This window comes from Podarcis pityusensis, assembly GCF_964106645.2.
Source record: "Podarcis pityusensis genome assembly, chromosome: 15".
Classification (NCBI taxonomy): domain Eukaryota; kingdom Metazoa; phylum Chordata; class Lepidosauria; order Squamata; family Lacertidae; genus Podarcis; species Podarcis pityusensis.
This window is the reverse complement of record NC_138040.1, coordinates 18,430,363-18,453,717: the sequence shown is the minus strand read 5'-3', so window position 1 is coordinate 18,453,717 and position 23,355 is coordinate 18,430,363. Positions and strand designations below refer to the sequence as shown.

At 48.4% G+C, this 23,355-nt stretch overlaps 1 protein-coding gene across 1 annotated transcript in view; it reads left to right on the top strand.

Annotated features, from left to right (window-relative positions):
• SNX19 (sorting nexin 19) overlaps positions 1–20,868 on the top strand; it is a 41,838-nt gene extending 20,970 nt beyond the window's left edge. Inside the window, exons 9-11 of the mRNA XM_080983418.1 lie at positions 16,840–17,024; positions 18,985–19,072; positions 20,212–20,868. Of these exons, the coding sequence (XP_080839544.1) occupies positions 16,840–17,024; positions 18,985–19,072; positions 20,212–20,350 (412 nt within the window). The 3' untranslated portion in view covers positions 20,351–20,868. The remainder of the gene's footprint in view (positions 1–16,839; positions 17,025–18,984; positions 19,073–20,211) is intronic.
• Positions 20,869–23,355: the final 2,487 nt, after the last annotated feature.

Genomic DNA, 23,355 nt, shown 5'->3' with positions numbered 1-23,355 from the left:
CCAATTGGCAGGTCTCTTTGAAGGCCAGAGATAGGGCTTTGGAGCTGAGGGCACGGCTCGGCCGCATCCCTTGGCACAATGCCTCCGCAGTCCTGCGAGGCGACTGCTCTTGAGAACTAGCCACTTTAAATAGGCTTCCCGGAAGAATAAACATTCCTGACAGGCTGTGGGGGAAAGGCACTAATCCCATTTTTGGAGAATCTTGCTTGTGACTATCAGTTACATTTGCGCAGTCTGGAGGAGAAGGGAGCGTAGCTCAGTGAGAGAGCATGCACCTGGCCTGCAAAGGGGAGCCAGGTCCAGCCGCTGCCTTTTCCAGTTTAAAAAAACAACACGTAGAAGGAGATAAGGAAGAGCATCTTCCAAAGACGATGGGGAGCCCTTGCCAATCAGAGCAGGCAATACTAGACCAGGTGGACAAAAAGTCACCTTCTTAGATTCCGTAGAATTGTAGACTTGGAAGGGACCCAAAGGGTCATCTTGGGTAGAAGGGGGGAAACCCCCAAGTGTATTGCTTGATTGCCAGTTTCCAAGCTTTTCTGGATGCCCATAAAACCCTGGACCAAAGATAGCAAGGCAGATGTAGAATTGTAGAGTTGGAAGTGATCTAGCCGCATTGGAGGATGTTGGACCAGATGAGCCTTGGAGATCCTTAGATTCCATGATTCTAATGCAGGGATATGCAGCTGTCACATACAGGGATTGAACCTGCAACCTTAGCATGACCGGCACCACACTGTAACCATGTAACTGCACTCCAGCTGCCATCAGCCCCAACCAACATGGTCAGGGGTGATGACAGTTGTACTTCAGCCACATCAGGAAGGCACCATATTGGCTACCCCGACTTAGGAGCTAAGAAGAACTCCATCACTAGGCAGCCAATGGGAAGCTCCCAAGCAGGAGCTGAGTGCCAGACCACTCTTCATCAGCAGCTGGTACTCAGAGACATATTACTATCATGGCTAGTATATGCAGATACGCCTTTGTCTGATCCCCTTTGAAGGCCATCAAAGTTCGTGGCCATCACCACATAGCCTAGCAGCAAATTCCACAGTTCTGCTTGCTCCGTGAAAGAACCAGGAGCCCCTCTAAAATCTGTTCCCATAGTAGGGAACAGCCACAAAGACTTCTAGAGCCCTGGCATTGCCTTCTGTTGCAGTAGAAAGCTATGCTTTCATTGGAAGTATAATGACAGTTCTCTGGGAACTTCTGTGTTGCTGTTGTTGTTTTACTGTTTCTCACAAATGAATTTGCTTTATTTCTGTTTTTGCTGGAAATTCTTTTTTGAGGCCAAGAACCTTTAAAGATGTTCCTGAGCAGGGTGGTAGCTGCATAGGTGGAGTGGGGTGTCTGGTAAAGGTAAAGGGACCCCTGACCATTAGGTCCAGTCGTGGCCGACTCTGGGGTTGCTGCGCTCATCTCGCTTTATTGGCCGAGGGTGGCCAGCATGACTAAGCCGCTTCTGGCGAAACCAGAGCAGCGCACGGAAACACTGTTTACCTTCCCGCCAGAGAACTTTGACGTGCTTTCGAACTGCTAGGTTGGCAGGAGCAGGGACCGAGCAACGGGAGCTCACCCTGTCACATGGATTCGAACCGCCAACCTTCTGATCGGCAAGCCCTAGGCTCTGTGGTTTAACCCACAGTGCCACCCGCACCCCGGGGTGTCTGGAATTTATCCCAAATAAATATAGGTGGTGGTGGGGAGAGAAATACCACCTTTTCTCCTCCACAGGCTGCTCTTATGAGATCCCACATGGGCTCTGCTTCTTCTGTTTGCAACAGCTCCTTCGAGAGAGGCTGCACCCTTTTTGCAAGTCCACCTCCCTGGTATCATTTGAGACCCACGCTCTGTGCAAACTGTTAATCCAAAGATACAGTGCCTCTCATCACATCCTGGCTGTCTGCGCTTTGGAAACCTGAGCCGGGCTTGAGTGGGATGGCTTCTGGGACTGGGTGGGGGAGGGCTTGGAGGAGCACCATGCTCTCTAAAGGGATGTTTAGGCACATGCACCGAGCGAGGTTGGTGTTGGGTTCCAGAGCGGGAGTTAAAATAAATGAGAAGTATCCTCAACTTGGTCACTGGCAAGTTGAGCATCACCTAGCCCTCCCAGATCTGCAGTTTTAAAAACCTTACTCTCTTAGAGGCATTTCAAACTAAGTTTTTCCGCTGCCTGCTGGGGATCCCCTCTTGTGTATCCAACATAGCGGTCCGTTTGGAGGTTGGGCAAATTCCTATCAGTACCTGGATATGGATATTGAAGATCCATTACTGGCTAAAGCTTATTTTCTTCCCGGTTGGGCTGGCACCTTTGACCTTATTGGATACCTACCAATCCAGATGGAAAGCTACACTGCTGGAAAAGCTTAAAGGCTTGGGGATCCCACAGCAGACCCTGATAGCGACAGGCTTCGAGAAAGCTAGGACTACAATTCGCCAGCGTATCTGGGACGTAGAATTACAATGCCACATGAGTGAAATGATCAAACATCCTGCAATAAGGGACTATGGGAGAGGTTTTTCTCCAGCTAACTATCTGTCAGGTCTTCAGGTACCCAAATACAGACAGTCTTTTACCCTCGCCAGATTCAACGTTCTCCCTTCTGCCTTACTTCAGGGCAGATTTGAGGGTAAACCATACACAGCGCGGGTCTGCCCCTGTGGCTCGTTGGAGGTTGAGACTGCTTCACATGTACTGTTACGTTGCCGTCTTTATGAGGATATACGTTTGACTTTTATTGCACCTGTTTTGCGGAAGTCCAGGAAAGAGTCGGAACACCATGGTTTGGAACCACTGCTAGAGGACAAGAATCCCAAGACTACATTAAATGTAGCCAAATTCTGTGCGGCTGCAATTAGTCGCAGGAAGCAAGTGGTATCCCATGGTGACCAAATCCCCAAATGTTACTTGCAGGGGGCATGCTAATAATTAATTTTAATTTTTTTATATTTAAATTTATATTTTTATATTTAAATACTCATATTGTCCTCTGTATTTTTGATATATTTTTTTGTATGATCTGTGATGTTGTGTGTGTTGGCGCTGGTCTGTGACCGTATTAATAAATTCATTCATCACCTAGCCCTGTCCTGACTCCCCAAATTCCCACCCTGTGATCCTTTGGCGTGGCATGGGGCAGTATGCAACCTTGGCACAGAATGCTGCAAAGGACTTGCCTCTACGTCTGCCCACCTCTGCAGCTGTGGCACACAGACCTAAAACAGGTTTGGATACCACAGAGCCATCCTTTCCCCCCTTCCAGCAAAGTTTTGTCTTCCTCAGCGGCTATGGTAGAAATCAGCACTTCACACCCACAAAACAGGGCTCAGTGTCCATCTCTACGATTCTACTTTGGCCAGGAGTCGTTCTCACAAAGTAGCAGGTGGGGAAGAAAATATAGTTTCGCCGCTGCAGTCAGTGCTGGAGAAGTCCCCCATCAGGCAGACTCTCTTTTTCTGATCTGATTGATAGGGTTTTCTGCTCTCACACACAGCAAACTTAACAGCTTTTATGGAGGTGGCAGAGTTTATCACAAACTGGTTAATAAGAGACCGCAAGAAACTAGCTTTGAAGGAGAAACAGGGGAACAGAATTGCTGGTCAAAAACCTCAAATGTTGCATATTTCCTTCACCTTTTCGCCTTTTCTCCTACCTTCATGCTGACTCTCTTTTCCCCACTCTAAGGGAGATGGGGCCTTAAGATATAAACAGGCTCAGGCCTTGAATAATCCAAGGCCCTTACAGACCCCAAACCCATGCATTCTCTTTCCAAACAGATGAAATAGTAAGGTTTCATTTCCCCACTCTACTGCTTTGGGATGTGTCAAGGAAGTGTTGCTGTTGTACAGGCTGAAACTTACCTTTGCACCTTGGGAATCAAGAGGGTGTGATTTCCAAATCAGTGGATTCAGTATCCAGACAACTTCTCATTGATATTCTTATTATTTTTTACCTTCATATCCTGCCCTTTCCTCCAAGGAGCTCAAGGTGGGATTCATGGTTCTCCCCCTGCCTATTTTATCCTCAACCCTGCGAGGAAGGCTAGGCTGAGTGATGGGGACTTGATCCAAGGTCGCCCAAATGACCTTCACAGCTGAACAGGGATCTGAGCCAGGGTATCCCAGGTCCTAATCTGACGTTTTAACCCCTGCGCTGTGCTGGCTCACATTTTGGCCAATTTGAATTCTGCGTTTCACAGAAGAAAAGGATTCTGGCAAGCAGGCATGCATGCATGTGCTTTTTATGTATTTATTGCATTTTTTATTCCACCTTTCCCTGCAGGGTTCTCTCCTCTCATTTACACACACAACAGCAACCGTGTAAGGTATGGTAGGCCAAGAGGCAGTGACCAGCCCAAGGTTACGCCCAGGGTCAAGTGGGGGATTTGAACCCTGGTCTCTCTCCCAGGCCCTACTCTTGACACTTTAACCCATTGCTTCTGAAACTTTGAGTCCCCAGCTGTTGCTGGACTACAACTCCCATTATCCCTGCCCACTGGTCCTGCTAGCTAGAGATGATTGAGGGTGGTAGTCCAGCAACAGCTGGGGACCCAAGTTTCAGAAGCGCTGCTCTAACCACTACTCTGCCACTGACTGTCTTAAAGGGGAGATATGTGCCCCTTTTTCAGCTTTCACTGACATGGAAATTCCCACTTCTAGGCACAAGAGGGCACTGCTGGCTACCTTTTCCCCTTCCTCCTCCTCTTCCTCCAGCTGCTGGTTCTAGTTCAGAATAAGGAGATGTACCAGCGATGCAGCTCAGAGCATCAGAAGTGAGGTGCAACCGGAGACTTTAAAAAGAGGCTGCCGGCATGTTTCGCCAGCTGACTCTGGGAAGGAGCGAGCGGATGCTGCTCCCCTTCCAGTTCACACAGTGGTTGGGCTTGGCTTAGTCTTGCTCACTTTGTATTGGAAGTGAGTCAAGCCAGCCCTGAGAGCTGCTATTACTGCTTAAGAGATGTTGCTTTGGATCCTACAGGCCTTGCAGGATACAGGAACGCCCCACTCCACTTTTCTTCTCCTTTTGCATCAATACTGGCTTGAGAAATAAGGATCAGGGCCATTTCCGCCCCAAGCAGCTGCTCTGCATAAGAATGGCGTGTTGGATTGGGCCAATGGCCCTTCTAGTCCAGCATCTTGTCCAGCTCAGGGGCCACTGAGATGCCTGTGGAAAACCTGCAACTTGAAATTGCCTAATCCTCTTTTTGAAACCTTCCAAGTTGGTGGCCATCACTGCCTCCTGAGGAAGCGAGTTCCATAGTTTAACTCTGCATGGAGAAGAAGTAGACTCATAGAATTTTACAGCTGGAAGGGAATCCTGAGAGTCATCTAGTCCAGCCCCTTGTAATGCAGGAATCTCAGCTGAAGCATCCAAGACGGATGGGCCATTCAACCTCTGCTTAAAAGCCTCCAATGAAGGGAGAGTCCATCACCTCCCAAGGGAGACCATTCCACTGCCTAACACAATTGTCAGAAAATTCTTCCTGATGTTTAGTTGCAATCTCCTTTCTTGTAACTTGAATCATCTGCCTTGAAATCTTCCAGCATTGGAAGATTCATCCGAACTGAGCTGCTTTTACTCGGCTCCTTTTCAAATCCTCGCGAAAGGTTAGTAATTGTGACTCAGTCGCACCCTTGAGTTTGGCAAGAACTGAGTCCAGCTCGTTGAATTCTGGGTCCAGCCCTATCTGCCATGCCACTCAAAGGTTCGGGAAAGTTTGTTCCAATTCCGAGACTTTTCCAAAGGCAAACGCGAAAGGGAAAATGATACCAAACACTAACAGAAATAGGGTGTTTCCTCCACCCAAATACACCCACTATCTTCAAGTTGCAACCTAAAATCCCAAGACTTAGAGAGGCAGCATGTTCCCTGCAGGTGGAAAAGGTTATGCAGATTCGTGATCCTAACCATGCGAACGGTTTTGATTTATGGAGCCCAATTTACTGGCTTTTAATCATTAAGTGCATTGTTAGGGGCAGCGTGCATTGTTACTTTGTCATTTTATAGGGCAATTTCATTAAGACTGCGGACACAGGCTCTGCAAGAACTTGGCAGTGGAGCAAGAACCGTTTGTTCAAGTCCACCACCAATGCTGGGACAGATGTTGTGTCCAAAATACAGAATAGCACAGCGATGAAACTGTCAGAAGGGGGAACGAAAAGAATGAGATTAAGGGGGAATAGGGATTATAGCCACACACACCCCCCATTTTTGAACCCTTCCCACATGTACGCTTTATGCATGCCCTCTGTGTAGTGTAGTGGTTAAGAGCAGTGGACTCGTAGTCTGGTGGACCGGGTTTGATTCCCCGCTCCTCCACATGCAGCTGCTGGGTGACCTTGGGCTAGTCACACTTCTCTGAAGTCTCTCAGCCCCACTCACCTCACAGAGTGTTTGTTGTGGGGGAGGAAGGGAAAGGAGATCATGAGCCGCTTTGAGACTCCTTAAGGGGAGTGAAAGGCGGGATATCAAATCCAAAATCCAAATCCAAACTCTGCTGGTCTGCCCATAGTTGGGCCCAAGTGTGGCTTGGAGGGGAGGGATGCACTTGAATTGCAGGGGGTTGGACTAGATGCCCCCTTGGGTCCCTTCCAACTTGGTGATTTGAAGACACTCACCCTCAAGCACAGGGACATTGTAGCTGTCAGGACTCGATCCTGCAGTACAACCTTTCCCAACTGGGTGCCCTCCAGGTATTACTGGACTCCCAGCTCCCATCAGCCCCAGCCAGCATGGCCAATAGTCAGGGACAATGGGAGCTGTAGTCCAACAAAGCCATCAGGTTGGAGAAGGCTGCTGTACCTGGTCTTGAACTCGTGGGGATGGGCCACGGCACAGTGGTAGAACATCTGCTTTGCATGCAGAAGGTCCCATGTTCAGTCTCCAGTAGCAGCTCCAGGTAGGGCTGGAAGAGACTCCCTACCTGAAACCATGGAGAGCTGTTGTCAGTCTGTGTGGACAATACTGAGCTAAATGGATCAATAGTTTGATCCATTTACTATGTTCCTGCAAGGATTTCGCCTGTGTTCTACCATATATTTAGACCCTTGTGATACCACTTTAAACATTCATGTCTTCCCCCAGAGAATTCTGGGAGCCTTAGTTTAAGGGTGCTCAGAGTTGTTAGGAGATCTCTTTCTTCTCACCCCAGAGCTACAATTCCCACTATGGTTTAACTGTCGCCCTAACAGATGATCTCCGCAGGCAGCTGGATCGAGGTGGGTCGGGGCTGCTGATTCTTCTAGATCTGTCAGCAGCCTTTGACATGGTCGATCACGAACTCCTGGACCACCGCCTTGCCGACGTGGGGATCCAGGGCACAGTCCTTCAATGGCTGCGCTCATTTCTCTCTGGTCGGGGACAGAGGGTGGCGCTTGGGGGGGAATTGTCATCGCGCCACTCCTTGGTGTGTGGAGTGCCTCAGGGTGCGATTCTCTCTCCGATGCTTTTTAACATCTTTATGCGCCCCCTCGCCCAGCTTGTCCGGAGTTTTGGGCTGGGTTGCCATCAGTATGCTGATGACACCCAACTCTATCTGTTGATGGATGGCCATCCTGACTCGGCCCCAGACACACTGACCAGATGTCTGGAAGCTGTGGCTGGATGGTTACGTGGGAGCCGGTTGAAGTTAAATCCTTCGAAGACAGAGGTCCTCTGGCTGGGTCGGGACGATATGGGATTGAGGGGGCAACTCCCATCTCTTGCGGGGGTGCAATTAGTGCCAGCACCGTCCGTTAAGAGTTTGGGTGTAATCTTCGATACCTCCCTTTCTATGGAGGCGCAGATTACAGCTATAACAAAGGCGGCATTTTTTCATCTCCGCCAAGCTAAGCAGTTGGCCCCTTATCTCTCTCGCCCTGACCTAGCCACTGTGATCCATGCGACGGTCACCTCCAGACTGGATTATTGTAACTCGCTCTACGTGGGGCTGCCCTTGAGACTGACCCAGAAACTCCAGCGGGTGCAGAATGCCGCGGCGAGACTCCTTATGGGGTCTTCGCTGCGAGATCACATTCATCCGGTACTATACCAGCTGCACTGGCTCCCGGTGGAGTACAGGATCAGGTTTAAGGTGCTGGTTTTAACCTTTAAAGCCCTATACGGCCTAGGACCCTCGTACCTACGGGACCGCCTCTCCTGGTATGCCCCACAGAGAAACCTACGGTCTGCAAATAATAACATCCTCAAGGTCCCAGGCCTCAGAGAGGTTAGGCTGGCCTCAACTAGAGCCAGGGCCTTCTCGGCTGCGGCTCCAATCTGGTGGAATGCTCTGTCACAAGAGACTAGGGCCCTGCGGGACTTGACATCTTTCCGCAGGGCCTGCAAGACAGAGTTGTTCCGCCAGGCCTTTGATCAGGGCGCAGCCTGACTCCCTCCTCTGGCAACCTGCACAGAACTTTGCTTAATTGGTTGCCATCAATTTGATTTAATTAATTTTTATAATGAAATATTTTTAGATTGTGTGATTATTTGATTTTTTGATTATTTGATTGTTGTTAGCCGCCCTGAGCCCGGCTTCGGCTGGGGAGGGCGGGATATAAATAAAATTTATTATTATTATTATTATTATTAACTGTCAATCCCTTCTCCCGGGGAATTCTGGGAACTGTAACTCTTGAGGGGGAAACAGGGGCCTCCTAACAACTCTCAGCACCCTTAAGAAACTCATTCTCCTAAGATTATTTTGGGAAAGCCCTGACGTCAAACACACACTTGTGAATGTGGCCTTACTGGTGATTCCAGCCTACTCGTTTCTCCAGCCGAGGTGCCTTTGCAGAGCTAGGATTGGCACGTATCATTCTGCAGTCAAAGCTGCATCTAGAAGGCTCCTGGATTCTCAGTGGCCCCGGGGTCAGTGGGAGAGGGGAGTAAGTTGTCCTGCTCTACTCCTCCACCCCAGTTTCTCCCCCTCGACCGATTTCCGCCGCTGCCTCCGTTCATTCCCAGCCCCTCTGTAATCCGCCCTTTGGCCGGGCCTTGATGGAGGTCGCTCCCCACAGAGGTGAAGTCACGGCGGACAATGAGGCTCTCAGTCGCCACGACAACCATCAAATTGCCGTAGCTGCTTCTTCACCCTGTCAGATTTCACACCCTGCGCTCCTTGCCGTGCGGCCGATTGCTCCAGGGGGAGGGGACAGGTGCGAGGGGGAGTCACTATTATTTTTTAAAGCCACCCTGTGTGGCCAGTTTAATTAGCTCCCAACACAGGGACTCTGCAGTGGGGCAGGCTGTTCTGCTGACCCGCTGGTGGATGTCGGATGAGAACAGGAGCAGGAAGCCATTCGCACCAGAATGAGACATTGGGGAGAGAAGGGGGGGCAGTTCCTCCACACTAACTAGTGCAATGACATCACCGCCTTCAGTCATATCATTATTATCACATAATCTTATCACTGATTTAGTTTATAGCCCCCCCTGCCTCCCCAATGGAGGGAGCGGACAAGTATAAGCAAGTGGTGCATATTAGGGGGCGGGGGGGGGGGGCAAAAAAATATTAATTTTCCACCCAAGCTCATGAGATCAGAGCTGGAGGTATTGGGTCAGAGTCATAGTAGATAGCGCAATGGTGACGTCGTCTCAAAGGGACAATGGAGTGCACTTCTGGGGGTGAAGCCAAACCACTGCATGAGCAGCACCCAAGAGACCTCCCTGGGGTGCAAGCCAGGGCAATGTGTATGGGGGTTCTGGGCTGCCCAGATGACAAGGCCACCCCCCCTCCTTGACCTCACCAATGTGGTCCAAAGGAAAGCAGAGCAGTGCGTTTGGGACCAGCTTGGCTGCAGGAGTTGCCAGAAGGAGGCGTGCCATCTTACCGACTCCACTCCATATTTGTGTAGGGTTGACTCTTCAGCCTTTTCTTCTCCTGAAGATACCCTGCAAGGCAGCAGAGGCTTAGGACCAGAGTTTTCCTTCTCCTACCTTGCCAGGGGGGACGAGCCCCATCTGCCCCTCACTTCCCTCTACAGCACATGGATGAACTGCCTTCTTGACCATTGGGCCCACTATTGATCTCATCCGCTCCCATCAGCCGGAACCAGTCTTTGCATGCAGGGAAAGTCCCTAACTACCAAGGGTTCGAGACCCATTGGTTACTCTGACCTGGTTTAGCTGGCTGGTCAAAGCCGTTCCCAGGGTGTGGCTGTTGTAGCATGCTGACAGCTTCTAGGAGCCACAGGTGAGAGCTGAATGTGGGATGGGATCCAAAGTTGGATGAACTGCCCCAAAACTGTCCCCCGCCAGAGATACTCCTCATCTCCTAACACCCCATACAAATCCATGGTGCGGCTGCATTTGGAATACTGTGTGTACAGCTCTGGTCACCTTGCCTCTACAGTCATACCTCGGGTTATACCTGCTTCAGGCTGCGTTTTTTCGGGTTGCAGACTGCCGAAACCCGGAAGTACCGGAACGGGTTACTTCCAGGTTTCGGCGGTCGCGCATGCGCAGAAGCGCCGAATCGCAACCCGCACGTGCGCAGACCATAGCTGCCAACTTTTCCCTTTTCTTGCGAGGAATCCTATTTGGAATAAGGGAATTTCCCTTAAAAAAGGGAAAACGTTGACAGCTATGGCGCAGACGCGGGTTGCGAATGCTGCGGGTTGCAAACATGCATCCCGCACGGATCACGTTCGCAACCCAAGCGTCCACTGTAAAAGGATATTCTAGAGTTGGAAAAGGTTCAGAAAAAGACAGCCAAAACGCTCAGTGGGATGGAGCAACTCTCTATGAAGAAAGGATGCAGCATTTGGGGCTTTTTTTTTTTGGTTTAGAGAAAAGGCAAGAAAAAAGCAGCATGGAAGAAGTTTATAGAACTATGAATGTCATGCAGAAAGCAGATGGAGGGAGGGAATATCCCTTTCTCATTACACTAATATATCCAGTGAAGTTGAATGTTGGAAGATTAATGACAGATAGAATAAAATCCTTCTTCATGAGGATTCTACAGAACTTTCCACAGGAAGGCAGCGATGGCCACCAACTTGGATGGCTTTAAAAGAGGATTCAGTACTTGGAAGAGAAGAGGGCTATCAGTGGCTCCTAACCACAATGGCTATGCTCTGCCCTCCACAGCTGGAGGCAGCAATGCTTCTTAATAACCTGTGGTAGAAGCCGCAGGAGGGGAAAGTGTTTTTGTGCTCGGATCCTGCTTGCAGGTTTCCCTTCGGGGCATCTGGTTGACCACTGAGAACAGGATGCTGGACCAGGTGGGCCATTCTCCTGATCCAGTGCAGATCTTACGTTCTTAGAAGCCCAAGGTAATAGACATAGAATTTTAAAAAGCATTAAAAAAATCAACAGCAGCTAAAAACAGTTTAAAATATAGTCAAAACATTCTTAATCAGTGATCTTGGAGTTGCTTGAAATACTCTTTCAGCTATCAAATGTCTGTGTAAACAGGAGTGTTTCAAAAGTCAATAATGAGTCAGGAAAGTCAGTGAATCCGACCTGTCCTTCAGGAGAGAAGATCTGATAGGGGCTTGTATTATTTACTTCATTTATATCCCTCCTGAAGAAGCCCAGGGCAGCTCTATGAGGTGATTCAGGAGCGGCTGTGCCTTGGAGAGCAGCCCTAGCCCTGTGGCTGGATTGTCTCTCTTTCCCTCTCTTTCCTTGGGTGGGGTGGAGGAAAGCACAAATTGAAAAGGCTGCCATGGACGCAGCCAAGCCACTAGGCCCCTCTACAATTCCAAGCACCGCTTGCAGAGTTTGTGTGCCAGAGAAGCTGGCGAAAATAAAAGACTTTGGCAAGGCCCGAGTTCCTCGCATGCTTTTTTATTATTACTACAAAGTGCCACAAGTCTGAAACGCTGCCTGGGGTGCCTCTGAGCCACCCGCCTGGGAGCGTGTCCATGCAGCTGGGCCAGAGCTAGGCTCTTTCCCAAGGCACCTGCTCCCACCACCCCTGTGACTGCCGAGAACAGATGCCTGGGGCAGGTGAGTCAGCCGTCCTTCTGCCAGGGCCATCTGGGGAGCTCAGCATCCTGCTGGGGAGATTGGACTTGGGCTCCATTTACCTGTCTGCCCATCCTCCTTTCAGGTGACTCCTGGTCAGTAACTGCAGTGACGGAATCATAGAATTGTAGAAAGAAGGGACCCAAAGGACCATCTAGTCCAACCCCTGGCAATGCAGTCTAAGGTCATGTTTCCAACCCACCAAACTACGGTTTGGAGGATCAAGAAACAATCTATATGTTTGTGCCCTCTCCTGCCCTATTCCCTCTTTCAGTGCTTGAGCTCTGGGAGGAGGGGCTGACCTTACCTTTTGAGATGCACACCCAGCTACTGTTTTTAAAATGAGAATAACATGTAGTTTGACAAAAATTGGGAAGGAGTCAGGGTGGGGCTTAAGGGTTTCATTAACCCCTCCCCCCAGTGCACCCTTGACACACACACACACACACACACACACACACACACACACCCCTTTACATTGTGCTCATCTTTACATTTTTTGACTAAACCACAGTTTGCTGTTTAGTCCAAACTGGCAAACCATGGTTTGAGCAATCCTTTAAAAACCAGTTCGGTCCTGGTTTCCAGTCCTGGTTTGGATGGATTCCTCAAACCTGCTCTTGAATAGAATGGGGCACGCTTCCAAGTAGCTTGGGGTCACTTCCTATCCTACAAATCTTTGATTCTGAGATTCTGTGAAACATGCAGGGGACTTGCTTTCCGCCTCCAGACATCAGCTCTCCTCAGGATCAGAGAAAGGCAGGAGGAGGCGAAGCATATTGAAATCTGACCTTCGGACACCCCACGTTTCGGTTGCTATGGTGCCTCCGAAATGCCTGGCAGGATCTTCCAGCAGCCAGAAGCCAAGGACGTCAATGCTCCTTTAAATGAGCCTGGCTCCTGTGCAATGGCAGATGTAACCCATCAGCTATCACGGCCAGGTTCTTTTTTATTACAGAAGCTATAATGTTCTGGGCAAGGAGGGCTTCTCGCCACTAAGTATGAGAGCAGCTGCCTGGCTGCCCTCCTTCCAATTCAGTGCTGTTCCAGTCGTGCTGTGTTATTCACATTGGCTGCTTGGTGGCTTGCGGTGGCCAGAGGTGTGTCTGCTTGCCAGGGGGTGGGGACCATGGTGCCCACTTACGAAACACGAGGGAGAGCTTTACTTAAGACAGACTAGTAGCAGGACACATGAATGGCTCTTTGGGTTTAAGCATTTGCTGTAAGTAATTTCTACAGCTGATTTACAGCTCATGACCCCAAAGCCAGGTCCTCCCCTTCCCTTGAGGGAGCATCAATTGACCCACTTCCATGGGCCAGCTCAGAAGCAAGAGAAATAAGAGAGATAATAAATGGGGAGGGTGTGGTGGAATTAGTCCATGGATGCAGGACAAAAAAGAGCCCACTGGATTAAAAATCCAGCATGAGCACATTTTTCATTGTGCCCTTTCACCACAGATAAAACAGGCAGTTAAGTTTAAAGAAAATGCTGTTAAACTAACCTTTAACTGATGCATGGCTAATATTTAGGAAAGGGTTTTTAGGGTTGTTGTTTTTTTGCTCTTTTATAAAAAATGCAAGCAGAAAAGGAAAGCCCTGGACCATCACCCTCCATTGCCTTTTCAAGGTGACCTTGGAATAAAGCAGAGTGGTTAACCTCCACCCCTTTACATGCTGCTGGAATACAGCTCCCATCATTTCCGATTATAGGCCGTGTTTGCTAGGACTGGTGGGAGTTGGAGTCTAACAACATCTGGAGGATCACAGTGTAGCCACCTTCCCCAATATAAAGTGATTTGAGTGTTTGCATTTGTAGTGTGCAGGGTGCCCTGCAGCAGCGATCTCACAACAACCCTATGTGATTGGCCTTTATTCCACCCTGCCTTCTATAAATGAAATGCCAGAGCCATCCAGCGACTCAATGGCTGACCAGGTATTGAACAACAGCCTTCCCAGGCAGACCCAGTAACTCCTTAGTAAAGTTGCACAAAGCATCCTGCAAGACCTTTGAACTGCATAGGGCTTTGGTTTGTTCAAAGCTCATCCTAAGAATCTTTACCAGCGGGGGGGGGGGGGGGAGCAATGAGCTTGTAATTGTTTATCTATTTGAAGAAGCCTCAGTAACCATAAAGCAGCAAAAAAACAACAATAACCCCTCAATTACCGTATTTTTTTGCACCATAACACTCACTTTTTTCCTCCTAGAAAATAAGGGGAAATGTCTGTGCGTGTTATGGAGGAAATGCCTACGGGTGGCATGCCTACGGATTTTCCTCCTCTAAAAACTACGTGCGTGTTATGGTCGGGTGCGTGTTATAGAGCGAAAAATATGGTAAAATGCAACATCAAGTTTCAACTTTGGCTGAAATAAGAGGATAAAGAGAGGCCCTGCTAAAAATACATGTTTCTTATCAGGAAGTCACTCGAAGCCATTTTAGTGGCTTTCAAGCACTTTTCCAAAATATGTAAGCGTGCTTTGGCAGGCCTCTTCTGGCAGCATTTTTGGTTAGGCGGGGGGGGGGGTGGTCCACAAACAAGAAGGCTTTGCTGCATTCCCTAGTCCTCACACGTGTCCTTATCTTGTTTGCTCAGTGTGGAGAGAAGGAATGTTAAGCAGAGCATGTTGTGCTGATCTTAACAGGGGCTGGACTCTTGAGCAAGTTTCTTATTCGTTTGTCTATTTTCTACTATTTTGAATTAGGAACATACACTGAGTCAGTCTAGCTCAGCGTTGCCTACACTGACTGGCAGCAGCTCTCTTCGGGGTTTCAGGCAGGGAGCCTGCCCCACCTGGAGACGCTGCTGTGGATTGAGGCTGGGACCTTCTGCATTCAAAGCAGGTGCTCTGCCGCTGAACTAGGGCTGTTCCTCCCACATTCTGAGATATACTGCCTTGGACCATTGAGGCTCCCTCTGTCTCCAGATGTTCACCACCTTAAGGGGAAGCTGGCCCTGGACTTGAGACGTTTGCTCCTTCTACCAGACACATCTGGGAGCCTGCTGCACTCCTCTCCCATCCCTCCAGGGTCAGGAAGGATCACAGCTCTGCTAAACAAACACTTCATCAAACTGTCCTCTGGCCAGGGGTACAGAACACATTGTTCACGGTTTATACCGTTGTAAACTTTTACAGGGTAGGCGCGGAGAACATTTCCAGTAAAATACCGAGCCACTCTCTTCTATTCTTGGCCGGCCCTTAAGAAGGGCTCTTGAGTGCTTTGTAGCCGCTGATTTACTGGCGATTTCGTTTTTTTGTTTTCTTCCACGAACACTATTTATCAACTTGCTCGACGTAGATCAGTCTGGTCCGCAGTGGTGACTGGATCCCAAAGTTTTCCAGCATAAGAGGAAAGGCAGGAATTGTAGCAAGCGAGGACTATTGCAGCACTGGCAGATGACTGAGAGGAGATGTTGCAGAGGTGAAACGACTACCTTTGCAGAAACCGGGGTAATCTCCACAAAGGATTAGGGTGGCCCTTCTGAGCTTTGTTTGTTTCTCTCTCTTTTTGTGGATTCCTTGAGAATTGCTGGCGAGCCCTGGTGAATGCTTAATAAACTTCCTTTTCCAGAACCCTCAGTGTGGTGTAGTGGTTAGAGTGTTGGACTAGGACCTGGGAGAGACCAGGGTTCAAATCCCCACTTGGACCATGAAGCTCACTGGGTGTGATGTTGGGCGCCGGTCACACTGCCTCTCAGCCTCTCCTATCTCAACAGGGTGGTTGTGGGAATTAATTTCTGGTCTGTGACTGTAATAAATCCATTCATTCATTCATTTGTTGCAGTGATTAAATGAGGGGTGGGGGGAGCCATGGACATCACTGTTTGGCCAAAAGTTTTGTCAGTCCATCTGCTGGTGATGATAATGGGATGTGGAAGGTGGGGAGATCTAGGAGCCTCCTTTTTCTGTGAGTCTTGTGTTTCCTGTTGCTGTCCTGTCAGGGTTGGCTCCAGTAGGGACTACCTCCTTGCCTTGTGCCCAGTCCACACCACTGCCCCCAAAAAGAGGTGAAAACAGGTGGAGGCTTCTGCAACTCCATGCTCAGCGCTTGGACATGTCATCATAAGAAGAGTCCAGTTGGATCCGGCCAACGGCCCACCTTGTCCAGCATCCTGTTCTCACAGTGGCCAGCCAGATAGCTTGTGGGAAACCTGCAAGCAGAACCCAAGCGCAAGAGCTCTCCCCTCCTTTAGCTTCTGGCAGCTGCTGATTCAGAAGCCCTGCTGCCTCCAGCTGTGGAAGCAGAGCATAGCCAACATAGCTAGTAGCCATGAAGGCAGCAACAGCAAATATGGACCACAGACACAAGGGGTCTGCGGTTGGCACCCTGCCAGGGTGTGGCCCTCAGTAGTTGCCTAACAACACCAAATGCTTGGCACTGGCCCTGCCTCCCATCACCGTGAGCTCTGGTCTTTAAGCAGCTCTCCCTTTAGCAACGGGCTCATCCTCCGTCCGTGTCTGTTTCAAATGCAGAACTCATGACGGCATGCACAAGTTATGTGTCTCCAAATGGGAAGCCGACACCCCTTGCCTTTGCTATCTCCATCTCTTTTTTTATACTGTCTGGCTCAAAGCTGCTCTGGTCCGGCACGGTCCGTTTCTCTTTTGAAGTGCAGGTCATGCCTCAGTCATGGGTTGGCTATCTTTTTATATTCACAATCGAGATATCTTTGCACAAAATCCTGGCGCAGAAATCCTTTCTCGAGCACCCCGGATGAAAAAACTCCTGTGTTTGGGTCGGTCGGCGTCTTTATTTTTAGCCCGTTTGCTGTCTGTGTGGTGTTCCTATTGTGAAGCATCAGGTTTTTAAAATAGCAGCAAAAGCACCAGCATAGTAAACTTTCTCCCCAATCTCTTCTTTTCTTCCTTTTTTTCCTGGTTACAGGTGGTTGGAAGTTCAGGTGGACAATCTGACCTGCACTCAGCGCTGGGTGCAGTACCTTAGGTTGCTCCAGGAATCAATATGGCCTGGTGGGGTCTTGCCTGCAGCCCCCAAACCACTCAGAACAGAGGAACAGAAGGCTGCAGCAGAAAGGCAGGCCTTACAGATTCTCATGGGGATTCTGCCTGGTGAGTGAGTTGATTTCCCTCCAACCCTTCTTGCGGGTGAAACAAGAGTCTTAAGAGTCTGGGTCAAGATGATCAAGGGTCTGGAAACCAAGCCGTATAGGAACAGTTGAGGGAGCTGGGTATGTTTGGCCTGGAGAAGAGGAGACTGAGAGGTGATGTGATAGCCATCTTCAGATATCTGAAGGGCTTCCACATGGAAGTTAGAGCAAGCTTGTTTCCTGCTGCTCCCATGAACCAATGGATTCGAGTTACAAGAAAGGAGATGATAAGAGCCATTCAGTAATGGAACAGACTCCATCGGAAGGTGCTGAATCCTCCTTCATTGGAGGATTTTCAACAGAGCTTGGGTGGCCACCTGTTGGGGATTCTTAAGCTGTGATTCCTGCCTTGCAGGGGGCTGGAGCACATGAACCTTGCGGTCCCTTCCAGTTCTGTGATTCTATAATGAACTGGTGCTGCAAGCATGGTGGTGTAGAACTCCCAAGCCCATCTTAGGCTAGATTTTCCTTTGCTTTATGTATCGAGCACGATGGAATAGGTCTTTTGGATCAGAGGTACTGGGTGGATACCAGTTTTTACCTGGCCATCATGGGTGGGTCAAGTTTTCACCTAGCTGCATCAGAGGGAGAGTTGAGACAGCAAGGCTCTCCTTCATGGCCTAGGGGTTCCTTCTTTGTCAGAATTGCTTCTTTCAGTAGCCATTCCATTTGGCTGCATCTGAGGGAGGGGCAAGACAACGAAAAGGTAAAAAAGGTAAAGGAACCATGGATGGTTCAGTCAAAGACGACTATGGGGTGCAGCACTCATCTAGCTTTTCAGGCCAAGGAAGCTGGCGTTTGTCCACAGACAGCTTTCCAAGTCATGTGGCCAGCATGACTAAACCACTTCTGGCGCAACGGGACATGTGACAAGTGCCAGAGCACACGGAAACACCGTTTACCTTCCTGCCACAGTGGTACCTATTTATCTACTTCCACTGGCGTGCTTTCAAACTGCTAGGTTGGCGGGAGCTGGGACAGAGCAATGGGAGCTCACCCCGTCACACAGATTCGAACCGCCAACCTCCTGATCAGCAAGCCCAAGAGACTCAGTAGTTTAGACCACAGTGCCACCCGCTCCCTAGTTCAGGACAACAAAGCCTCGCATGTCAGACGAGACCAATTGCCATTTGGCTTCTGACTTCTCAGAACTTCCTCTTCCAATGACCATTTCACATGGTCATCACTTAACTTCACTATGCAACAGCGTGAAAGAGTTGAATTTATCTGAATTTGCTTTCCCCCAACCCTGTTCTTTTCTCCACCTCAATATCATATATTTTTGATGGCAAGTCACCTTTAGTGCAACCTTGACCTCTACAACCCTGATCTGATCTTTGATCTAGGGACATTAGACAGTGTTTCATCCAACCCCAACTGGGTCTCTCCAGGTATTTTGAACTAAACTTGCATCATCCCTGACCAGTGGCCATATTGTCTGGGGCTGATGGGAAATGTAATCCAAAGCAGAAAGCCAATGGTGGTGTAACAGGACCTGGAAGCCAGTGTAGGATCTGGAAAAGACCAGGGTTCAAATCCCTCCACTCAACCATGAAGCTCAGTGGGTGACCTTCCACCTGTCACCGCCTCCCAGCCTAACATCACGGGGTTGTTGATTTGGGGATTAAATGAGGAGGAAGAGAACCATGTATGCCACCTTGGGCTCCTTGGAGGAAAAGCTGGGATATAAATGCAATAAATAAATCAGCAGTAGAACATCTGGAAGGTATCTGGATGGAGAAAGCTGGTATAGTCATTCAAGAGGCATTTGTCTCCTGGTGATATTTATTCAGTTCTAAACATATTTTTTGGTATCCAAAGAATTAATTCTTGCTGCATACTCCTCCATGTATTGCACCTTGTATTGTACTGCAAGATCCACATTGTACTTGGGAATTCATGCCAACCTCTGATGTCAACAGAATTAATCCTGGAAATCCTTGGGACCAGTAAATGTCGACAGAGTTGGAGCCTAGTCCTGGAGTCCATGCAACATCCTATCATAAACAGGTAACCTTGGCAACATGGCATCATTGCAGACGAATAAAGACATGTGTACAGTGGGTAGCTTAAGAAAAACCAAAAACCTTGGATCAAATTGCCCAGCAAAGCATCATATGGAATGCTTTGCTTTAGCAATACTCTGAGATGCGCCAGGCTGACCCCTGGTGCGTCTTAGGTGCTGGTGGGGGGACAATCAGATTAATCTAACAAAAGAACAAAAAAAGAGCCTGATGGATCAAGCCAGTGGCCCATCTAATCCAACACCCTCTTATCACAGGGGCCAATCCAGTGGCCCTGTGGGAAACCCTCAAACAGAACATAAGTGCAACAGAATATTTGAGAGAGAAAAGGAACGTGTGTGAGTGCCTTTTTGCTACGTATTGTGGGCACTAAACTTAACTATCCTCCACGCTCTGGATCGTCCATAGCTGCTGTAGGTAAACTTTTCTGTATTGTTGCAATAGCTGAGCATCTCATGTTTTCCCCAAAACAAAAACAAAAGCTGCATTTTATAGGGTTCTGCCAAGTTGATTTGTAGATCAGACCAAGGGAGCTGGGATATCATCTCACTCCTAGGAAGGAGCTAGTGCGGTTTGAGGTGGGAACTGGTTTCTTCTTTATAAGCGCTGGGGGAGATGGGGAGGGGGTTCCTTTCTCCACAAGACCTCACTTTATGGACAGCACTTCTCCATGGCTCCTCTGTATGCACTGCTGCGCTTGGCAGCTCATCGATAGGGCATACAGATAGGAAGAAGGGGGAAATAGCCCTTCTGGGTCTTACTTTAGGGCAAAGAAGGACTTGGCCATTGGCCCATCTAGTTCAGTATTGTCTACACTGATTGACAGCAGCCCTCCAGGGTTCCAAGCAATGCTTTTCTTAGCAGTCCTACCTGTAAATGCCAAAGATTGAACCAAGGACATTTTGCAGGTGACATGTGTGCTCTCATGCTCTGTGGTGGCCATTCCCCAAGCCAGCCGATTCAGCAGTATCCATCACTAGGGCACAAGTCATCCGGTATTTGCCCCTCTTCATTGTAGTCTATATTGAGCTCAGGCTGTTGCCTTTTCACCAGCACAGGCCTTCATGCGTGGAATATCCCTTAGGCTTTCCAAGCCCCCTTAAAGTCCTGTGTTTTTTCTTTCAGGCACATGGTTTACTGCCTCGCAGACATCCTCCTGGAATTTTTGATCCCCGATTCCCAAGTGGATGAATCCAAAGCAACATCTGCCATAGGCACGCCTGCCTGTGGAGTGACTGAGAGAGCAGGTCCTTCAACACACTAACTCAGAATGGCTTTGCTAGCTGTGGAGGAGAAGTGTGTGTGTGTGTGTGTGTGTGTGTGTGTGTGTGTGTGTAGAGGTGAATCCCTAGGCATCAATTCTTGGCATTTCATTTCTGTTGGACTGAGCCATGGGCCTCTGCTGATGAAGGTGCACAAGACTGGCTGCTGAAACTAAGATGAGTGGTCCAAAGGTGTTTACTTGTACTGTAAAAATAGTGTCCATCCCATAACTCAGGAGAGCTCAGGAGCAGCTCTTGATTAGAAGGTATCCTCTTCTCACAGAGGTGAATAAGCTTGAGAATAGGACAAGACCTCACTGGCATTCCTGGATAGATGTGATTTCACTTCTTGCATGTTGTTTTTTTAAGCTACGTTCAAGCTAGTAAGCTTCGACACTCCCAAGACTACATGCAGTTATATGGGCATTCCATTTCATGATCTCTCCCCATTTTCCTTTACACAACATTATGCTCAAGAGTCGGAAATCAAATGTTTAGTAAATAAAATAAAATAAAACTATCCTTTATTTGGTGTCTATTGTCCTTGAGATTCATGTTGTCTCTTAAAGCACAAAACTACCCAAGGATAAGTTATTTTTCTGTCCGGAATGGTTGGAATCAACTTGAATCAATGGTTTCTGCCGGGCGGTTTGCAAAACTCAGTGAGAAGCTGGAACGTGGGCGGGCAAACTAAGGCCCAGGGGCTGGATCCAGCCCAATCACCTTCTAAATCCAGCCCATGGATGGTCCAGGAATCAACATGTTTTTACATGAGTAGAATGTGTCCTTTTATTTAAAATGCATCTCTGGGTTATTTGCGGGGCCTGCCTGGTGTTTTTACATGAGTAGAATGTGTGCTTTTATTTAAAATGCATCTCTGAGTTATTTGTGGGGCATAGGAATTTGTTCATTTTCTCTTTTTTTCAAAATATAGTCCAGTCTCCCACAAGGTCTGAGGGACAGCGGACCTGCCCCCTGCTGAAAAGGTTTGCTGATCCCTGAGCTAGAACCTTGGCTAAATCCTTGACTCAGTCGCTGGCTTGCTTGAAACAAGATGATGCCATTCCTTTCGTAGCTAATTGGGGTGGTTCTTCCTACTTTCCTATGAAGGTCTGCTGCAAGGCTAGGATCAAAGCTGTTGTTGTTGTTTTATTTATACCCCTCCCATCTGTCTGGGTTTCCCCAGCCACCCTGGGGTGCTAGTGGGTCTGGATCCATCGTACACAGGTGTACCCAAGTGAGCCTGGGAATGAGTCCCAATACCTCCCTATACACAGATTCTTAAGTGTGATGCAGGCCATCTTGTTCCTGTCTGTACCGATCAAGTAAATTCAAGCACACTTGTCATGGAATGACAGTCTGAACTGAATGTAAGCAGTATCCTGGGGGAAATGGGAGTTGGTGTGTACCGAAGGATTGTGCGAATTGTTGGATTGTTAAACAGCTCATCTACACCAAGAAGGCCCTGTCACAAGTCACCACCTACTGGACAACCCCTACTGGCAGCACCACCAACAGAGCCTCCTGCCAATCATAGAGCTCAAGATGTTTGATACTGGGGAAGGTGCTGTTTTAGGTACAAATTGCAGCTGCAGGGGCCCAATCCGGACCAGGCTAAGCAGTTAAAGCTCCCAACCCCTGATGGGGCCATGACTCCTGCACCTGCAATTTACATTTTAAAAACCATGTAGGTGATGACTAATGTGTTGCCTAGTGATTGACAGGAGTCAGGCTTGTGTTCTAGGCCAGCTAGAGCTTCTGACTAATCTTCGAGGCAGAACCACATAAAGCACATTGCAATAACCCAGCCTGCGGCCAGGGTTTGATCACTGGGGGAGGACTGGCTAGGTAGCGCAATGCAAGAGGGGCTGCATTTTATTTCAGAAAGTTTGAGCCAAGAATTAAAACAATATTAATTTTATTTTAAATTGAGGGGGAACCCGATACGGCAAAGTGCTTGGGTCATATATTATTCCAGATTAGACATGCCACAGAAAGATCCCAGATGCTGTCGGAAATCCATTACCTGCAACTAAAGTGAACATTTGCGCAACACATGATGTGGTATTAGCTGTGAAGGCCAAGTTCCCTTCACTAATATCCACCCCAGGCTAGACTGGGCCGTTTCCAGTGTCAACAGCTCTAAGATTAAGCACTTATCCATGCACAGAATGCCGTGTAATTAGTACCAGAGCAAACTGGGAATTTTGCACCAAAGAGGGGAATTGGCACCACTGCTGTGTCTCTGAGATATATATATATTATAGATCATGTGTAGGCCTAATAAGATTTCCCAACATCTCCATACCGGGAGGCTTAGCTTTGCTGAGATAAATGAACACTGCAATCAATGATAGAGTAAAATAGCACCTACATTTTAATTGTACCTCTGTGCTGCCCATCTTGTTCTTGAGGTTGCTAGTTTGCAGTCCAAAGACTGTTTATGGGTTGGTTCACAGTGTACAGCTTGCATGCAACAGATGAACAAGAACGCATTCCTCTGTGCACTGGGAATGACAGCAACCAGACCTACATGACCATCATGCAATAATAGTTACCTATGACCTATACATGGGAAGTCTATATTTTATTATATTTTTATCTTACCCTTCCTCCAAGGAGGTTAGATAAGTACATACCCTCCAAGTGTCGCTATTTTCCAGGGACAGTCCTGGATTTGCAGGTGTCCCGGTTTCTGATTAGATCCCGGAATCTCCCACTTTTCCTTAGGACGTCCCTATTTCCATTGGACAAATGTTGGAGAGAATGGAGTTATGTGACCCCTGAGTCAAGGAGATACAACCTTTAGAAGACATCTGAAGGCAGCTCTGTATAGGGAAGTTTTTATATGTTTAATGTTTTTATATATGTTGAAAGCTGCCCAGAGTAGCTGAGGCAACCCAGTCAGATGGGCGGGGTATAAATGTTGCTATTGAATAGAACATCCTTATTTTCATCGGAGAAATGTTGAAGGGTATATGTGAGTGTACAGACCCTCTGCCCCCTG